At 37.1% G+C, this 21,320-nt stretch overlaps 2 protein-coding genes across 3 annotated transcripts in view; one reads left to right on the top strand and one right to left on the bottom strand.

Moving 5' to 3' along the window:
- The window catches only part of RHOQ (ras homolog family member Q), a 25,537-nt gene extending 18,421 nt beyond the window's left edge, over positions 1–7,116 (top strand). Inside the window, exon 5 of the mRNA XM_054821834.1 lies at positions 11–7,116. Coding sequence (XP_054677809.1) covers positions 11–166 — 156 coding nt within the window. The 3' untranslated portion in view covers positions 167–7,116. The remainder of the gene's footprint in view (positions 1–10) is intronic.
- Positions 1–21,320, bottom strand: part of PIGF (phosphatidylinositol glycan anchor biosynthesis class F) — a 24,211-nt gene extending 2,891 nt beyond the window's left edge. The window contains exons 1-6 of one of the 2 annotated variants that reach the window (XM_054821832.1): positions 21,255–21,320; positions 20,544–20,794; positions 18,823–18,914; positions 17,829–17,945; positions 12,439–12,547; positions 598–731 (exon numbers count right to left, since the gene is read on the bottom strand). In XM_054821832.1, coding sequence (XP_054677807.1) covers positions 618–731; positions 12,439–12,547; positions 17,829–17,945; positions 18,823–18,914; positions 20,544–20,771 — 660 coding nt within the window. In that variant the 5' untranslated portion in view covers positions 20,772–20,794; positions 21,255–21,320 and the 3' untranslated portion in view covers positions 598–617. Of the gene's footprint in view, positions 1–597; positions 732–12,438; positions 12,548–17,828; positions 17,946–18,822; positions 18,915–20,543; positions 20,795–21,126; positions 21,169–21,254 lie in introns of those variants that run through there. The other variant, XM_054821833.1, reaches the window with a different exon arrangement.

Below are 21,320 nucleotides of genomic sequence, written 5' to 3'. Positions count from 1 at the left end.
TTCTTGACAGATAGGAGCCTACTGCTATGTGGAGTGTTCAGCTTTAACACAGAAAGGACTGAAGACCGTTTTTGATGAAGCTATTATAGCCATTCTAACTCCAAAGAAACACACAGTGAAGAAGAGAATAGGCTCAAGATGCATAAACTGCTGTTTGATCACGTGAGATACATTTGACAATGGCCAGGCTTACTGTGAAATTCTACTGAATTTAACTACAATGCATTAAGTACACGGTGAACTTGCTACAGGTTTGAAAGCTAAAACTACGATTCTGCCTTCTACAACCAGTGAAATCCAGAGGAATAAAATCAAACTCAATGAACTTGTAATAAGAAGCCACCACATCTGTTACAAATATTTTATTCAGACTGGAAGGTACAATCTCTCAGGGTTACATAGTCTAGAGGAAGCAAAAACTGCACCATGTTGAAACGGCATCTATGTGATTTTATTGAGTGGAGATGCTTGGCCTGAAATACTCTAAATGAATTTGGATAGTCTTCTGCTTTGACTATACATACATACATATATATATATATCTTATAAAAACAACAACTTTTGCACAGTCTGTATGGAATCTGCACAAAGAAATACCTTGTCTCTTTTTGCTCCAGTTATCTGCTTTTGTATGTAAGCTGCTTCCGGTTCCAGTGTATCCACAGAGGTGCAATAATCAGACCAGCCATATAGCCAAAGGTAGCTCCGAGGGAACAGGAAATGGGCCATACCTGAGGGGAGAACACAAGGTAAAAGCAGACATTGAGGAAAACGTTTGTGGTTTTTTTGTACTTCGTGAGCACAAATTCTCAGTGTAATCTAGGTACTGAAAGACAGTACAGTCTTATTCTACTTTAAAGCTTGACGTGCTTTCCTAAAAATGCCAAAAGTGTAACAATCATCTTCATGAACACTAAATGCTGTTGTACAGTTTTTAATTAATATGCATTAAAATGTAACCAGGCTTCTGGCTATTGCAGACTTTAGTTTGATATTCCCAAAGCTATGTGAAAAACTTATAAGTATTTGTATCCCCTGAAATGTTCAGCTAACCTGACTCCCTGTTCTGCTGCACACGTTTGGAAACCTACAGATTTCTTGGCAATTTCTCCTTCTAATCTGTCATGGTGTTCTGAAATTTTTAGAGTTGTGTGTATAAATGAACTAATATTCAAATAAGGCCAGAGACTGAGATGGATAGAGGGTTTTTCTTTCTTTTGGTCTTGAAAAGTAGGCAAAGGGATGAATTTCCCTCTGGCTAGCAGTAGGGAGGGAAGAAATTTGGAAACTGACTGAACATCTTGCACCCAGGTTCAGTAGACATGTAGTAAGCCAGTTACGTTGAAGACTGCAAGAGGGCGTTAATTATAAGCTCTATTTCCTAGTAAGAGAACAGGGAACTGACTCAATACAGCTGACTTCACTTTCACAAACCATCTAGTACTAAGACAAAGTAGTAATGGGGTTCTTCTCCCCCTCATTTTTTTTTTAATTGGTATTGATTTGCAAGGAGGAAGGGCCAAACCCAAAACTTAACCAGTCTGTCCTCAGATGTAGCTTATATTACTAGTCAACTACATATTACATCTGATGACAGTCTCAACTAAGTTGGTGATTAAAAATATTTATTGTAGAATAAACTGAATTCCCATCCCTCCTCAAAATTCTCCTTTGCATATATATTTTTTTTTTGCAAGGACAATTTTCCACTTCCTGCTGTACAGTGCATCTTCCTGAAGCAAGTACAGACTGCATTCTCCTATTCTTTTTAATTTTTAAATTGAGTGGGATATTTCCACCTTCTATAGTACTTCAGACAGAGAAATGCACTAGACATTAAAGAAAATATCCACATCTCAGTGTCCAGCCTTCTTTTCTACTTCATTTTGACTTGCAATTCATGGACATCAAATGAACTTACTCTTAATGGTACTGGTTCCTCCTGTCATTCATTTTCCTAGCTCTGATTCTTCTCTTTACTTCATTATCACTTGGAAAAATGCATTTATTCACATCCTTTGATCATGGGAATTTTAACTAGGAATAAGAGTAGCGTATTTTGTCCTCAGCTGTTTCATCTTCACAGTGTCCTCAGCTGTTTCATCTTCACATTCCTTAGCATTTGCAGTTTTATATATTATTTGGAGGTCTTAAGGAGTGTAGCAAAGATGACTATAAACAAGGTGCCTTAGGTACTCTTTATTGACCTTGTTTCATTCTTCCATTTCTGGACATTCTGTTTCTGCTACTTGTTTTTGTTGCTGGATATTTTGGCTGTTGCCTCTCAAACCAAAGACTTGCTTGTTTTCATTCATTTAACAATGGCATTGTAGATGTTCTATAAAAAGCCTTGAGATGCTTTGGCATGGTAAGATGTTATGTATATTTAAAACTCACATGAGTTTGTGGCCTTGGCTAAACTTATGCTTCAGGTGGATCTTTTCAACTTTAAAATGAAATGTAATCAAGTTATTTATAGCATTTTGCAGGCTATTACACACGTATAAAGGACAAAACAACAAAAAAAGTCCCTGCAATCCCAGCTGCTCACTCAGTAACGTTCAGTTGAAACAGGACTCTTACTTTCTCATCCACTGAGGAAGTCAAAAACCACCCTAATATCCACAAAACTATGGACAGAGGCTTCATAACTCAGTCTTTTTGCATCAAATTCTCTCAGTGATAAATAATCCTTCATTAAATTTTACCTACATTAGGTGAATCTGTAGTTACCTATTTGCTTTTCAGAAGTATAGGTAGGTGTTGGACTCTGAATTTTCCATGTTCCCTGAACAAAAGAGTCAATATAATATCCCTGATGACCCATTGACTCTGTATCTTTTGGTATTTTGTGTATAGTGGGCAATTGTTGGTATGATTAAAAGGTTCTCTGATGATTGTTGTAGCTTGGAACTTTTTTTTTTAATAGTTATCTAACTTTTCATATTAATTATGCCTCTGTCTGCCTTCCAAAACATTCAATTTCTGCTTCACTTTTCAAAAATCAGTGTTACCTCACACACGTTTCAGGCTGTCTCAACACATGACTCTGACCTCTGAAATCCAACCCTCACTGGTGGCAGCTGGCAAAGATAGCGGGCAGAGGGAAGAAACCATACAACACTTCAAATCACACAGAAAAGAAACGCCACCTCATCCCTTCTAGTGGCATAGAACAGATGAGTACTAGGCCAGGTACTATGCTGGTCAGGTGGTCCAAAATAGTGCTGAAGGCAGTTTGATTGGCCTTTTGAAAACTCCCTAAGCACAGGAGTTAAAAGCCTGGACTTAAGAGCATTGCTGTGCTTTTGCTATTTTCTCTAACCCGCAAGGCAGGGCAAACAAACCCTAACAAACAGGTAATGATACTAGTTCTGCACCTTTTATTCTTGACTGCTGGCCTTTAGGCTACATATAGCCAGATGCACCCATGGGTATATCTAAAGCAGCAAGTTATCAAAGACAGATTAAGATGTGGCTCTTAAGCACATCAGCTGCACTAAAATAACAGCCCTTGCATATGCTTTTTTGTCCGTCTAGAAAAATGAGTTGCTTTATTCTGCATTGGCTGCTGCCCTCATTTTTATGAGACTCAATCACTTTCCGCTGGACCTTTTTAAGTGAATTCAACTTGCTTGATCGGTCTGCTTTTGCCCTGTCTTTCATATTACCTTTTAAACTTGGTTTAGCTTCCCTGACTTGGTACAAACTGCCTCTAAGTGACAAAAATCTAAGCAGCTAATATCCTTCTGCTTGTTCTAAGAGATTCCATTCTGCTTGTTTAAAGTATGCAACTTGTAATACACCCCTCTCATACCCTGAGAACTTTTCAGCTCAGTTTCTCTTACTTCATGCTCCTTTCTGCTGTGAGGAAGCTGACACATCCTACCCTAGTACTGATGTCATGCCTAGGCTAGGTCAGCAGCAGGGCAATAACCACATTAGGCAACATCACCCAATTTTTTTGAGGGGCAAGACGGTTGATTTGGAGAGAAAAGTGTGGGGAGCACAGGAAACAGGACAGAACATTCTTCAGTGAAGTGTCATGAAATGCCTTGTCTGTCCCAGTACCTAGGAAGCATCAGCTACCATCCTCATAGCCTAATACAAGAACAGTCAGTTTATGTATCAAACACATGCAGAAAAGTGCAACTGTAACAAACTGCATATGATTACTAGGAATCTGAACAGAGGCTTGGCAAAAACAAATCTCCACCTACATGCTGAACAAGCACAAAAATTGCATTTTCAAGGGACAGAGCATGAACCACTGGTTCATGCAAAACAATCCCGACTTCTGCTATTTGTTTAAATTTTCTTTTCACCTTTTCATTTTATCTGGCAGCAGTGATAGGACTACATTTCTTTAGGCTAGCTAAAAAGACACTGCAGAACTGCAAGGCTTCTAGTATATATTAGAACTCATTTTAAGAATAAGGACTCAAAATAGGAATTGCCAACCTTTCAGGACACAAATGAGCTAGTTTCCTCAGCGCTCTTTAGAACACCTATGAACTGATATGAGAAAGCTTATCATATTGCATGGAAAGCAGAGCATGTTGCAGGACTCCAGCAAGGTATCTAGCTCTGCTGTACTATGCATGTAGCCAGTTAAATCAGAATTCTTACTGCACGACAGTTTTCTCATCTATTGCAAGCCTGTAACTTGCATCCCATGCAATGGAAATTACATAGACGTTGAGAACGACATAAAGGCCAGATTCTTGCGGGCCAGAGCAGCAACACCCTCATAAAGTTTTCAAAGATACTATGAAGTAAGCAGATGACTGCTGGAACTTTAATTACACAAAAGCAAATACAGTGGGACAATCTACTGTACTTTTTTTTTTTTAGTAGACTAGTCCTATTCTTTAGATGAGTGCTTTTCTCATATTCCTAAACTATATTTTTTTTGTGTGCTTACTATTTCAGAAGATCCATTTCTGACTGTCAATTAGAAAGCTATGTAATATTTTTTGTTTCATTTTAAAACTGAATAAATGAGCACAATTACTTTCCTTCCCTGTTTCTAACATGCCTTAAATTCCTGATTGTTTAGTCTGTACTGTCTTAAAAATTTCAGTACCTGCCTTCAATCTATTTTGGTTGCATGCACATGTTAACTAGAAGTGTCTTATCACATTGTACAGAATGTATGTGTTGACAAGCACATGCTGAGGAGAAGAAAGCATGAGGTTTTTTTCAGGCTGGCATTTGTAACTAGAAGTTGGTTTTGTGGATTTCTGTTCTAAAGTTATAGCAAGCATAACTGCCTTTGATCTCACCATTAAGGTTTACATTATGAAAACATATCATTAAATAAACAATGATAACCCCACTAAAGTGGAACAAGCTTCTACCTCTGTTTAAAAAAAACCACAAACACTGGATATTATCTCTTCCATTCACACAAAACAACTTCTTTTACAACAGAACTTTCACAGTAGATAGTAGATCCAAAAGCAAATAGAAGAATGAAACTCTGAGCTGTGTTAAGAATAACAAAGTAATGTGAAAGTTTATAGCCCTGTTTCAGCATAGTCAAGTAACCACCAAGAACTGTACCCAAGATTTCCAGATTATTTTTCAGGTTGCAAATGTTGGAGAGGTATCTAGGTTAATATTTACAGTCATATTGGCTAAATTACATGGCAGTCAATCAACTCATCTGAGTTATATCAGCATTACCTATTATGTTTGTGGTATCCAGTATAAAGTGAGAACACATCAATTTCACTTTTATCTAATGAGATGAAAACACTAGGCAGAATATTGTTTCAAAGTCACTTTTCATCATTAGTAACAGGTACTACAGATCAAAATTACGTTACAAGAAAAACAGATGCATAGGTGGGCACGTGCACCATAAACCCAGGAACATGTTTTAAATTAAAAGTCTGGTATCAAGACATGCAATAAACCCAGGAACTTCACAACTTCCAAAATGCAGTTGTTGTCAATGACTGGTGTCTGGAATACTAGTTCCACTGCATGTGAAGCGTGCTGATAAGGGTTTGGTCTTTAATTATACCATCTTGTTCTGCAACTAAATTACCTCAAGCTGAGCAGAGAAAGGATGTCACAGTGTGTCTAGTAACACCTAAATGACGCTGTTCTGTTTCAGGTGGTGGTGTGCCTTAAGGTGCCTCTTCTCAGATGACGCATGAAGCTAGGATCCTAATCACATGCGTTTATTAAAAATACACCATCAACTTCAAATAGGCAATCTGAAAAAGCTGAGCAACTATAACAAAGGAAGTTATTTTCTATTTCTTTGCTAGAACTGCCTTATATACACACTGTGCATCAAAGGGCTAGATGCAACTAGAGATGGATGTACAACTCTTTAAACCCTTTGAACATCATCTAGAATAGGCTTATTGAATGATCATAATTAAGTGATGCAAGCTATTTTTAAAATTGTTTAAGAATTAGATAGTTATCTCAAAACATTGGCAAAATTATTCTATCACCTGACACTTGTAATAAACTGAAACACATCTTGCAGAGTAAGTCTTGAAAAGTTTCTGGTTTTTTTTTGTTGGTGGTGTTCGGTGGTATTTTTAAAAACAGAAAGGTAACTACTGTAGGGACTAACTTGCATTCCTGTAAGGCAACTATCTTTACCTTTGTCTGAAATAGGCTTAATTCTGCAGACCTATAACCAGGAGCAACCATAGAGTAGTAGGCCTCCCCGACCAACTGTTTTGCATAGCTGTAAAATAAATTTTTCTGAAAACTAGCAGAGGGGCAATAGGCATGGCCAAATTAAAAAGTTACTTTAAGAACATCAACAGAATAATGAAAAACAATGAATCATCAGGATGCCAACTGACTTCCAGCAATATATTTTATACTTCTAACAGAAATGCTTTATATATTTTTCATTTCCATTCTGAAACATTATTCAGACAACGAATGTAATTTTATTTCTAAAACAATATTCTGTTCCTATTAAGTAATATTTACTTAGCGTAAAAGTTGTTGTGTGCTAAAAAAGGCACATTTTACATTATTATTATTTTTAAATGTAGACAGGCCCACTAATCTGAATATCCCCTGTATGCAATATTTTTCAAACATAAACATGGAAAATAAAGTGAAAATTTTCTGAGACATCTGTATTTATCTTGGTTTTGTTGCATGTCACAAGAGGTATGCGTAAAGAACCAACATGTTTTCTTTGGTTTATGAAAAACTCAGGATGAAGTAGCATTTTGGTCTTAACCATCAGCACATGAATTGGAACTCCTTATGATGAATTTTGTACCAAGTTTACTCCACAGAAATCTGAAGTACTTTGAAATAAAACCAAATTCTAGTGAATATACCAGACACATTGACATCTGATTTTCTGATCAGGTAAGATATAGGTAATGGTACTACAGACTTCTCAGCTTCTACTAATATATCTCAACCATGATGTAAAGGGATGACTACCATATAATTTTTCAGTTGTTCTATTACGATTGCAAGAAAAGATGCTAGTCTCAATAGACAGCTAAGGACTGGGAAATAGCTTAGCAAAAGTGAACCTCATGTCCCTCAGTCGCTTTTTCTTTTAAGGCCACAAAGCAGCAACAAAGTGACATCAGAAGTGGTGCCTATGTATCAGTGTGGCAATTCAGACAAGGGGTGCCTTACAGAAAAGCGCAGGCAGCTTTATTCAATACTGCACTGGAATTCCAGCATCCTCAGTACTCTCTTTCTTTCCTTCAACCTCTTGTTTGCTTCAAGTGAGTGACTACAGGCCATTTTCATTTGAAGTAATTTCTGTGAACAAAAGTGACTTCACTGAAACAGCTTTACATACTCCACTCTCTGAACTGGACTACAGTCAATTTAAAAATAGACTGTAGACACTCTGAAACTGTCTACAGTTTAAAGTGTAGACATTAGATTTGATAAAGTTCTAAATCCTGATCAAGTGGAAAAACATACCAATTCAAGACACAATGCTTAACTTTTTGATGTGAACCTCAGGCTGTATTAGATTGTTCTAACAGAGCTAAATCAATACCAACAGCACTCCCCATTCCAAACTCATAGTGCATTTCTGGACCTGCTGAACGTGAAATGTTTTTGCCAACCTTTGACATTTCAGAGCTACAAACAGCACAAGGGCGGCAGCAGGAACTCTTTGGTTTGCTTTATCACATGTTATTTCTCAACTATTGTTGTCCCATCCAATTCTTGTAGTACCAATTTGGCCTTGTCTACAACAGTCCTTAAATAATGAATTGTCTGAAGCGAAAGGTACAAATGCAGCTGTGTTTCCGTAACATGTTACACCACAAACATTAACCATAGCCAACAGAAACATAAGAACCAGATTTTGCAACAAGCAGGCTTAAAGGCCTTAACACTGCTCTCTGAAATAATACCACTTTAGTCTTGTCCATATAATAAGATTTAAACCACATTTTTGTTCTAGAGTAGAACCATTTCTACTACAGGTGTGGGTTTTTTTAAAATTTTGTTTACAACAAAAAGTCTAAAATACAAAAAGGAAAACAATCATTAATGAAACCTGTTCTTATCTCAAAAGCTTGTCTTGACTCCAAAGACTAAGCTATTCTGTTAGAGTCCCTTTTTGGATCTGAGAAGAGTAAATCCAAAATTGTAATCCTCAAGCTCTCTGCTTTTAGGCTAATACAAGAAACAGCTGATGTCAAAAGCACAAGAGCTTAATACTTTATTTATACAGATGCCTAGAAGTAATTTGGTTTTGACTGGGCTCTGATTACTTTTAAGCCTACATTAAGATCTACATGGTTTGGTGTGGGCTTTTTGGTTGGGTTTTTTTTTTTTTAGACCTTGCTTGGGACTTAATTTGTAGGTGTTCCCGCAAGCATACCGACTGGATTAGGTTCTATGCAAAACACTGTCAGTCCATGTCTTTTTGGGGGATTTTTTATTAATTATTATTTTTAAAATAAAGAACCTCTTACTGCAACTGCATTATGTACAGGTATCTTTACGTTTAATAATCCAGTGGTTAGATCAGTCACTCAGGAGATAGGCAATCTGCACTAAAGATTTTCTTCCCAAACGAAGCAGATCTGCAACAGCAGTACAGTCCTTTATGAGGGCCATTCTTCTTTCCCCTGCCTTAGGCTGAAGACAGCACAGAAAGCACCTCTCCTCTTTCATTGCTACAGTGAAAGAATTCACTATGAGTTTCTGCAATCACCTGACATCAGGTAGCAAAAGGAATACTCTTGCAAAAAGGGGTTTCGTTGCTAGTGCCCAGTGAACTTCTGAAGAGCAGAAATGTCTCTTGGCTCTGAATATTTCTGAGACAGCAACGCAGAGCTACTACGTGCAACTCAGTATCTGTGTTGTTGAATCCATAACTACTCAGTGGGCACAGCAAGACGTCAACTGTTGCATGAAGTTCAGTGCTTCCAGTGAATCTGATTTATACATATCTCAGCTTGGCTAAACTGAGAAGCAGTGTTTCCTGGGCAACTACAGAAAATGCCTGGCCAGGATACTTTTTTTTTTTTCTTCTGTGCCTTGGTGACCAATGTTTAAGTGATCACCTTCACAAAAAAATTATCAATAGGCAATTGAAAACTTCCGAGAGTAGTGAACAGGATCTCTAACAAGCTACTTTAAAGAGGTTCATTTCTGCCTTGAAGATTTGTTACCATTTTGGTGCTTCACTGTGTTGCTTTGCTGAAATAATTTGACTTTAAAATCTACATTATGTTTTAGAAGGAGCTTCTTTGATTTCCCCTTATACTGCAGATCTTAAATAGCACTTAAAACTGCAGTTTTCAAAGGCTGTTGAAGTGGCAGCCTGCAGGACTGATAAGCAAACTTCTATGGCTTCTCTTGAATTGCTCATATGATGATTAAAGTAATGATCAAGCAGTTCAAACCCAAAATGGAAAGCAAGATTTCTTTCCCCACCCCAGTATTTTAAACCCTACAAGGTAGAAGATGGAAAAGTGGGGATAGGGAAAAATGAGGGGAACTTAAGGGAAAGAACACAGCAGCAAATGCCCTGGATCTATGTACAAGAAAATTGCTTTGATGCAGGAATTGATAGAAACTCTCCCCTGCCAACTTTGGTATCAGGAGTGTGTCAGAAATGATGGTGGAGGTGGTGAAGGAAAAGGGAAGTGCAGGTATACAGCTTCTGCTGCTGCCCGAATTCTCTGGGAAGCTTTCAAGCCCAGAAACAGCTAGTGGCAAGTTATGGTATTTGAGGTTTCTGCAGATGCTTTGCTGTTGTGAAGAGTCAGATAATATTCAGATGTCTAAGTATAAATTCTAGAGTTTAACTTTTGTCAGTCAAGTTTGGCTTTTATTGACTTGGAAGAATTTTCAAACAGAAAAAGCTGCCAGACCACTACCAAACTTGTGTCTCCTTCTACAGGAAGATGGGAGAATGGACAAATAAAGTAAAAATTTAACTGTACTTTAAGTATCTGTCTTGATCTATTAGTGTCTTTGTTTTGTGAATCAGAAGCTACTGACTTAATAATAAGTTTTCCTTACATCATTGATGCATAAATGGTGAAATTTTAATACATGCCACCTTAGCAAAGTCAGATTTTGTGCCTGTGTGCGCACACATGCATGTATCTGCATCTGCCTAAAACAAATAGTCACATGTGTGGGATTCATTTGTCTAAACATGGGTGTCCAGTATGGTTTCAGGCATCCTACTATTCTGTCTAGTCTCCAGCTACTGCTCTAAGAGGCAATGGGTCTCCTTTAGGTCCTGTGCCATAGCCAGCAGTCCCACATGATTTTCTTGGATGCATCAGATGGCACTCAGTATTACATTTAGGTTACTGAATACCATCCAAAATACAGGTACGTACTCTAATCCTAAATGCTGACCAATGTTTTCTGCAATTATTATTCACGCACACAACTGTTTTCATGCCAGAGGACCAAGTTCTATACTAGGAAATGCAACCCTCAGAGTAGCTTACTTACACCAGCAAAGAGGAGACAGAGCATTTTGGATTTTTTTTGACAAACATAAACAAAGTATGGAAATGGACAACATGCCATTATATGCTATATAAAAGCAAGTTTTCATTAACACTTCTAGATTGAGTCAAAGCACAACTGACAGTGAAGACACTGCGACAAATCTTGACTGCAAGAATGGAAATACAACAAAACAAAACCTGCCAGATGTGACATGCCATTTTAAAAACCCAGATGAGCAAGAAAAAAGTGCTCACCTCTCACTGGATCAGGAAGGTGAATAAGACTTCACAAGAAGATAAGAGATTGCATTTCAGTGAATCCTTTGATTTTTGGGTGACATTCACATCCATCAACAATTAACTAGTGCCAACACAAACCTATGTCAGATTGATGGCGAAACATCGTGCAAGAGTAAACCCAAGTGTGTTTAGAGAAGAAAACATGATTTTTTACTTCAAGTATTAACCTAGTCCTCTACTATTATTTTTGAAATAGAAATTTTAATATCTCATTACACTGATGTAAAGAAAGGCTGGTGGCATGAAAGCAGGTTGTTAGCTACTTCCGGAAGACAAATTTCCATTGCAGCTGTAAGCCACAATGTCTCTACATTATCAGAGAGAAAAGTGTATCACCTGTTACAGTGATTTCTGAAAGAAACCTTTGAAAACATTTGCTTAAGAACAGGCCTGGCAGATACTACTCAGCTAAGAGTGTATGAATTTGGTAACCTGAGGAAAGAAAATATCCACTGAGGACATTAGGAAAAAGCGTTACTAGTGTAATCATTTTCTGGCAATTGCAGACTTCAGTTACATTTAATGGAATCACTTCTCCATGCCAACAAAAATATTAAGAAAATAGCGCAGACGTTTGAATTTATAAAGACAGAATCTGCAATGCCAGCCTTACATTTTTTTATTGTACAACAACAAAGCTAATGCTTGCCTTCCTTTGAAATCAGAAGGTGAGTTTTTAGTACAGTGCTTTGGCCACACCATTTCCACAAATCAATCCAAATCCATTTAAAATGCATTCTGTTAAGTGCTTTTATGGAAGCTAGAGGGAAACTAAAACACTAGGAAAGCATCTTTCCTTCCCTACCCATAAACAATAAAAGATACCAGACTGAAGGCAGACAAAGTTGGAGCCATCTTCATCATTCCACATTTCTCCTCCTGCTTGTCTAGCTTCTTCACATCAAAATCCTTACAGCTCTTATTTCATGATAAAATTTGCATACCACAGACACTCAGAAATCTATAACAAAGAACCTATTAAAAAGGGAGGTAATAATTCTGCATTTTACATCCTTACACTGTAAGCATAGATGCTTCCAATGACTTTTTAAATGTTTGGCATAACCCTGTAGGAACAGCTTATGACTAAGTCCAATATATGCCTGTACATTTTCAGAGCAATTTTGTGTAGGGTGCATATGCAGAAAATTTTTATATTTATGATAAAGGTGCAGATACTAACCTGCCAAGGCCGATCCCAATCAAGAGGGATAGGAAATGCTCCAAACCAAGCTCCTAGTATACTGCATATGGTGGTAATCTGTAGACTGCTTTCCCAGATGGACATAGCTCTGTAAAAACAGTGTGTTACAAGATTTCAACAGCAGTAAAAGTTACCGTGTCAGAATGTTAGATCTGATTTCTCCAAACATTTTTGAGACTACAAACAGATCTAAAAATCAATATATTTGATAAATAGCATGCAGGTTTCTCCTAAGAGAGAACACACTCTATGTAAAATGTAAATTGCATATTTTAGCTATAATCATAATCTTTCTATACCGAACATTCAGATTTTTTTTTTTCTCTTGAGATGTTTACTGCAAAAGCTAATTTATTTTACCTGGAAATACTCCTATTGAGCTTGAAACACTGTTTGATTGAGCAAGTTAAAATATCACAACGATACTGTGTGCATTGCAGGGAAAAGCACATATAAAAGGGTAGCGCGGGATTGTACAGAAAAGAGCAAACACAGTCACAAAGTACTCTATGGTGGTGTCCTGTTAATATCTGATGGCTACGACAATTTGATATTTAAAATAGAAGTCCACTATGTGAATATTTTAAAGCAAATTTCCATCAACTGAAAAGAAACATTGCAAATAAACGTAACCTGCATGTTGCAGCCCCTCAGCAACACTGCATCCACGTTGAAGTACACTGGCTGCAGGATAAATTTATTGCATGCTAAAGAATTCTTGCATCGCCAATCACGGCACATATATTGTAAAAGATGTTAATGACTCCAGTTGTCAGTTTATGGCCTTCTACCACTACTGACTTCAAAATTTTGGAAAAGTTGGGTTTCCATTTAAAAGATAAGCACTTATTGTCCATCATCCATTTATGAAGTAATTGTTTTGCTTTTCTCAAGCCATGACCACTTGAGTACTTGATACCAGTTAAGAAACAAGAAGAGAAGTTCAGAACACAGTAGGGAACAGTTGAGACAGAAGAACCAGGTTCAAATCCCTGCTCCAAATCAGAAAGGTAAAAGGATCTGAATCTTAACATTCACTATATCTCAGATTATAAACACAAACCTATCTTTTATGATTAGAAGACTAGCTGGATAGTAAACTCCAAATTTCACATGTGCTCTTTAGGCTGCAGACACAAAAGCTTTAACCCTAGATCTTGTTTTGAAGAGCCTAAATTTCTGACTTTACTTCTGAGTACTGATATTGACCAAACAGCTCACAAGTGTAAAGCAAACATTTTTTATTGTTTGCAAAATAAAGGTCATTACAGATTATAATATTTACAGTGCAACATTGACATTTTAAGCAGAAACAGGAACTGTTTCTTCTACAATAAACCCATCACTCTAACTCACAACACTTGATTTCAACTCACAATCCTACTAGCTTTCCCTTTAAAGGGAAAGGTCCTGATTTACCTCGAAAACTTTAGGAGTCTGCACAGAGAAAATGACTGTAAATTATTTTCAGAAGATGAATAATTAAGCAGAGAGCTGTTAGGCAGCATGGGAAAGAGAACATTCACTATAGCCTTAAAGGCATGAAAGAGCCAGCAGAATATACCAAGGACTGACTGAGGTACATTTATACCCCACATGACATTTTATCTGGTAAATCTACACACATACTGCTACACCATATGGAGATATCAGACTGAGTCCAAAAGCAAAACAACAGAATTAGCACGGCACAGTGCCCAAGTGAAGAACAGCCATTGGCAACCATTCGAGCTGCTAATTCAACTGCCGCAGCGTGGACACTGGCTACTCAAATACAACCTGACTTGTCCTCCAACGTTATCCTGCAGGAACAATGCTTTGATTTACCACGAAGTTAACAACTCCAGCAACATTTATAAAAAAATAAAGAAATCTATAAAACTCAAATTTTAACTAGGAATAAACTATAACTAAAAGTATGCTGTAGGCAAAACTAATGATATTTAAGATGATAAACGGCCACTAGTGGCACAAAGGCCTTTTAAAGCCCAAAGTAATTATTTAACCCCTTGAAATAATACAATACATTATGTGCTGGTTTTAATTAAGAGCATGGTTAACATAAAAGAATTTACTAAGACAGCTACTGGATAGACAAAATCCGGAATTCTGCACTGTGGCAGGACTGAAATACAAAGTAGCACACCACTTTGATAACGCCCACCTTTACAAAGACTATTTCCAAGTCTGTAAGAGTGTGCAGTTCTCAAGCAAGTGATGAAATAGGTGAAATAAATTCCGGAAGGAGCCCTAAAGTTATAGTTTTATACTATTTTTCAACGAGCGCCAAATAAAATCTATTTCCCACCCAGGTGACATCTTATAATTGCTCTTATACCAAAAAATTTAACACAATTACTCAGACTAGCGATTTGAAACAAACAGTCTCCAAAAAGAGCAATAAAAATCAGCCACTAAAAGCTGCTTTCTTCAAGGCTTTTATGCAGGAGGCTATTTCGGCCAACAATTACTGAACAGCATTTAAAGAACAGTCACCTGCTTCTATTAGTGCCAATAACCCTTTCTGTACCTTTTATTTCCCTCTACCCACTTACAGCAGCACATGACAGTATATGATCAGTGTTGTGACATTGGTCACAACACTAGACGTCAGAACACAGAGTCCAGAGATAGCTGGCATGGGCCCACTCCTTCCCAAATGTAGAGATAGTGAAAAGAGCCCTATTTACACCTTGCTTGCTTAGAACTGAAGTTTTCATGATGTAGCTTACTTTACTCACACATTCTATGTACATACAGACTACAAATATGTGCATAAGAACAAATTGTTCAAATTTCTTAAAGTAATTAATTAAAAAAAAAATCTATTTTTTCCATCTAATCAACATTTCCAATTAAAAAGTGTACTCAGTTTGAAAACACAGGGCACATGCAATTTTCTGTCTGAGCTACAACTGTGTTTCATACAATTGTTTCCTGTATACAAAAACACCCAAGAACACCTCCCCTCCACCCTGCCAACAATCCAAACTTTATAACACAAACTATAAACCTGCGGTGCCACAGATTACACGTTATCATGAGACAGCACATATAATCCACCTCCTAGAGGCATGGGCACTTAAAGACCGATCTTGTAGTAACCGTATTACAAGGGATTTTGCTAGCAGTGACTGCACTTCCAAGTGCTGCAAGTGGAAACAGAAAGCTAAGCATCTCTGCAGAAAAAATAAGCACTCTGCAAGATTATCCTCCAAATATTTAAGTTGGACTGACTCAGTTGTACCATAGTTACTATGATGCAAGAGATTACATACACGTTACCTGAATGTAACTTTATGAATCATCCTATGACGACACATTATGCGCATCAGTATTTTCACACTAGACCACCTAACACATAGCAGAAAGCTATCCAGAGCAATAGCTAGGTAATTAATATCTGTTACTTTTTACATTTGATATATCAAGATAAATTTTGTTTTTCTTTTGTCTTTTATTTCTGCAAAGACAATTGCACAAGCACATTTTGATCTTATAAATATTGCACAGGTAAATAAGAGTAACAAAAATAAATGCCACTAGTTACTTCGGTCTAAATTGTATTCTGATATTTTTAAAACAAATTTCTTTTTCATGCTAAGCTATACTCTTAACGAGACTGTCCAGCTTGCTGTCCCAGCACAATTCAATATGCTAAACTCATCTTTCAAGGCAAACAGCTGTGTTGATCTTACCTAACTGTGCTTTTCCCCCGTTCAACCAGTCCCACCTCATTCCACATGGTTAAGTTAGAGACAGCCTTTTAATACATCATGTCTATACTCAGCTCACGCCTAAGTGCAAGACGTTCCAACTCATTCATGAGGTCAAATGAAAACCCAGAGAATTATTTTTAAAAGAGCAGCTTGCTACAATCCACAGAAAAATTTGCTACAATATTTCTTTGTAGTCTATTTTCATTCAAAGGCTAGTCTAAATAAACATCATTATTAAAGACACATTTTATTTAAAGAATGTCACATAGCTCACTAGTAAGAGGTATGCACAAGTTGTCACAGCAAAAGTGTCAAAACAAGACAACCCTGTTTCCTATGCAATAATTGTGCTGAAATAGCATTAAGATCTAGACTAGGAAAGAAACAAATTGACAGGCATTCAAAAAATTTAACCTGGCACAAAGACAGACTTCTGACAAACATCTATCTGACAAACATCTGAATTGAACTATTATTTCCAGTTTCAAAACCTCCAAAGATGACCAAGTGAATCAGCAATGATTTGTTTTACTAAATAACTCCATGCTTTTATTAAATTCTTGCAAGGTGTCATTTCTATTACTATATTCATGCCTTGCACTGAAAATAAAAAATCAAGCATAACAGACTTGAATAAGGATTCAAGATACTTTTCAGTAAGCTGAGACCTGAAATAAACCAAAAGTCAGTATCTGAAACTACTATGAAAAGTCTACTTTTGTCCTCCTCTACAGAAGTTTAAACCAAAAGTAACTCCACAGGTCAGAGGTGTTATACAACTTTTCACTTTCTTTTGAGATGAGACTTCACCCTTATGAACTATTAAAAGGGAACGAATGCTAACATCTTATTATTAAACCTCAAGCACATGTGGGGCTGCTTTATGTTTCAGTGTCCCAGCCTTTCAAAAATCCTGTTATTTAGTGAGTGAAAAAAGGCAGAAGAGAGAGAATATTTCTGAAAAATACATTATCCTTGATAGATGCTAATGTCATGGCTGTCACTGAAGTGAAAATGAGGTAAAAAGGCTCATTTTACTTTAAACATACTCTTGAAACAATTTAATGGTTGAAAACTCTGACACTGAAAACAGCTTTGAAATTTGAAAAAGAGCATGGGCAAAAGTTACATACTTAAGACCACAGTAAATGATATATAATTTTCACCATTATATTCAAGTTAAAAATACTATTAAAATAGTGTTTGTTTTGGCTTGTTATTCCTATTTGAAAAGCTGCATTCACAAAGGTACTATTGAATCTTGTGCAAGAGTTTCCCTTTACGGCTTAGTCTCAGGTCTCCTCTTTATTTGACAATCATCATGCTGGACTGCACAATGCTTTTACAGCAGTAAAATGTGCATTTGAATCTTCACATCCTTCAAACACATATATAGTGAGATTTAGTGTCTGGACACCAAGACAGTTTTGGTGTCTGGACACCAAAACGCCAGGTTTCTGACTTAATGCGTTCAAAATAAATAATAGTTTTGTCAGAAAAGCCTTCATAAGCCTGTAATTACAAATATGAAAAACATCAATAATTCTGAAAATTTTCCTTTCTTTACAAAAAATTCCATGATATACTGTTTACATTAATTCTGTCCATTTCTATTCTGGGTAAAATCAGAAACTTTAGAATAGAACTTACCCATTTTTACTAAATACCCGTATCCATGCCTGTATGTTTGGTCCCAGCATACACAAGCATTGTAAAGTAGTAAAGGTAGACAAGAGAACTGCAAACAAAAACGTCTCAGTCACTGACCTACAAAGAAGGAATATTACAAAACTGAAGTGAGGTAGTTACTAATTTTCTAAGAGTTCCAAGCTTTAGGAAAAAAAAAACCCCTCTAAGTCAACTTGTGAAAGCATGCATGGTTTATTAAACCTCATGTGGAAGAATGAAGTATTTTCTTCTTACTCTGTAGAACAGTAAAGATGGAAAGAATTCTGGTATCTGTTATCTCAACAAAGACTGAACTGCAGCAATTATTTTAAATGCCTGATACCTGTAACATTTTAAAAAACACACGTGTACCTCATACAAAACACAAGTTCTGAATTGAAGTACACTTGGATATTTACTTCATTATTCCATTTATTTTTCTAGTTTGATGTTGTGGAAGCAACCACGAAACCAAACTACATGATGCCATTGTTAGTCAATAACTTAGTACTTCTCTCAGAAATCAGACTGCTTCATGATCCTCTTTTTTTTTTTTCTTTTTTAATCATTCCTAAAAATTAAAACACTAATATCAAAAGGATAAAATCTATGCCAGATGCATGTTTTAGAATCTTACGGGGAAAATGACTAAATGAAACTTGGAAAAATGTTTGTACCCATATGTTTAACATAAATAGTAAAGTAAAAGGAGTTGTTTGTAACTGTCTTGAACAACACATCTCCAAATATACAGAAATTGTAAGAGGCAGCTTCTAAAAAAAACCCCAACCAAAAAAACCAACCAAAAAAGAAACCCAAACCACGCAAAACCCAAACCAGCCACCCTTCTTCCCCCAGCCAGGAGCTTATCCTTTAACTTCCAGTGTACCATGAAATACACAAGTACTTATACCAATATCTGCAAGGAGAACTGCCCCTTAAAACGTTTAGAGAAAAGTAGAGTCTTCTGACTTACTCTATGAGAGGTGCTCCATAAAGAACAATAATCGCATGAAATAGTATGCAAGACATGAAAAAGTATATACAGCATTTTAGAAATCTGGATATCTAAAAAAGAGCAATAAAATATCAGAATGTTTCAAAAGAAAAGAGAACATAAGTAAAATACATAGTCTATATCTTATCAATAGCACTGTACTCTAACCATTTCTTTAATTTCAGCTACAGCACAATATGATAATAGCATGGCATATTTCAAAACAGTTTTCTCTATGTTTAATACTTTAAATAATTAATTAAAAATGACCACACTCCATCTACATTTTTTTCATGCACCCTAATTATAAAAGGCAAACATACAAAAAAATAACTGGAAATTATGAGATAAGAAGAGATAATTTTATTAGATATTTTTACATTTCTGTTTTACATCTGTTATGTCCTTTCATTAAAAGACATCTTTCACAGAAAGTGAAAAAATATTTAAGAGCAAGAAAATACGTAATATGAAAAAAGACATTCAGAAACAAATGTAATACTTAAAATTAGGTGAAATAAAAACCATCACATTTTGAACTTTGCATCTTACGTTCTAAATCCATTTAAGAAATGTCCATGACTTTCTATAAATCTGCAAAACACATATAATTTTCTATGAATTTAAACAACAGTTTCTGGGTACTCACTATATCATACAGAAGCTGATAAACAGTTCTGGTAAGGTCTGTTCTGATCAGGTCACCAATAGAGATCCATAATTTCACTTGAACACTTTTTTGATATTTATTCCTTATGCTAGGTTGGGATGAAATCTCACCTAGAACATGAAGCTTGCTTCATTTTAAATCACAGATGGTTAACATACTAGTTTCCATAATGATTTTGTGTATTTCACATCCCCCTCAGTCAGCAAAACTAGACAGAACTTTTGCATACAAAGATACTGCTTTTAGGGATGTTTGCTTAAATGTTTAAGAATCACCACATCAGAGCACTTAACCCTGTCTGACTCAGCAAGTTGAGAGTGCCAGACTATCTACCTGACTTCAAAACACTGCTGTAGTCCCCTACTCCTGAATAAGTTGTGCTTCTCCAAATTCCCTCTGTTCAAACCTATTTTGTTGGGATTCATACCTTTAACGTTCCCGCGACAAACTGTTACTACAAAAATTTCTCCCAGATTTAGATTCTTCTGTATGCAAACTTCATCATTCAAGGAAATGTAGTCATTTTAACACTTTTCCATGTCATTTTTTAAAATTTACTAGCTTTGTTTAAATTGTAATGAGCTTATCTCAAATTCTAAAGACTATTCTTCTTCCTTTAAAGTTATTAGAAACTTATGACTACACATGAAAAAAGTGTTTCTTCATAACACTGAAGGTCAGGCCTGGACTATGAAATGAGTTCTGCACCCATTCAATTTTGCTGTTTTTTGCCACCATGCAAATTGTTGGAAGATCAACGGCTGGGACTACAAACAACAATATATTGACAAGAAAAAAGAAAGGCACAGAGTCACTCACCTGAACAGGTTATTTACAGGTAGAGAAAGTTTTACATTACAAAAATATTGGAGAATTTATTATTCTGAAAGGTGCTACACTCAGCTCATTCATGGAAAACAAGAATTCACCACCAAAAATTGTCTTCTTTCTTTCTTATTTGATTATTTCAGTGAAAGAATTTGCTTCCCCTCCATATTGTCTGGTAGCAACTTAAGAATAAAAATCTTACCTTGTGAGCAAATGAACTTCTCTTAGGAGTCAGATTTGGTTTAAGGACTAAGTGCAATATTATATTAAGGGTACTAACACAAACAGAACAAATACACAGCCACGCGAGGTGCGTTCCCAAAATTGTGAATCCGTCCCAGAAGAAAGCCGGCACAACTGCCGTCAGAACAATTGTAAAAACACAGAGAAGGTTGGCAGCCAAGAGCCTCCTTATTTCTGCTTCTTTCATTGTGTTCCCTATTAACCGGCCACCTGCAAGAGAGCAAGTCGCACCCCGTTACTGAAACACCACAAGCACTACAGCGTAAGGTTTTTTCCTCGTCGCCGTACACAAGGCAAAACTCTGAGCTCGGTTTGGGGCAAAAGCGATTATTTTAAGGCAGAAGAATATAATTCATTTGAAAAATCAACCCCAAACCCACGGACACAGCAGCACTGCGCTCTGAGAGCGCTCGCACCGAGCGGGCAGCCTGCCCCCGCACCGGCACCCCTCACGCCACCGAGCGCGCTTCCTGACAGAGGAACCGCCTCAGCCCCTTCCGCGCTCGGGCTTTCCCGACGGCCCGGGCCGGGCTTCTCCTCACCGCCCCCTCTCTAGCCGGGATACAGCGGCGAGGCGGCCCCCTGACAGGCCTCGCTCAGCGGCACCTGTCCCGGGCTGTAGGGGGTGGGTAGGGGGTGGTGAGGGGCTGGGGCCGGGCCCGCCTCTTACCGCAGCGTCGCTGCCGCCGCCGCGGTGCGCGCGCGGGGCCGCCCGGCAACGGAAACCGGCGGCACC

Source organism: Grus americana, chromosome 3 (assembly GCF_028858705.1).
Source record: "Grus americana isolate bGruAme1 chromosome 3, bGruAme1.mat, whole genome shotgun sequence".
NCBI lineage: Eukaryota > Metazoa > Chordata > Aves > Gruiformes > Gruidae > Grus > Grus americana.
Note: the sequence above shows the minus strand (reverse complement) of the source record. Positions and strands in the feature narration are given on the sequence as shown.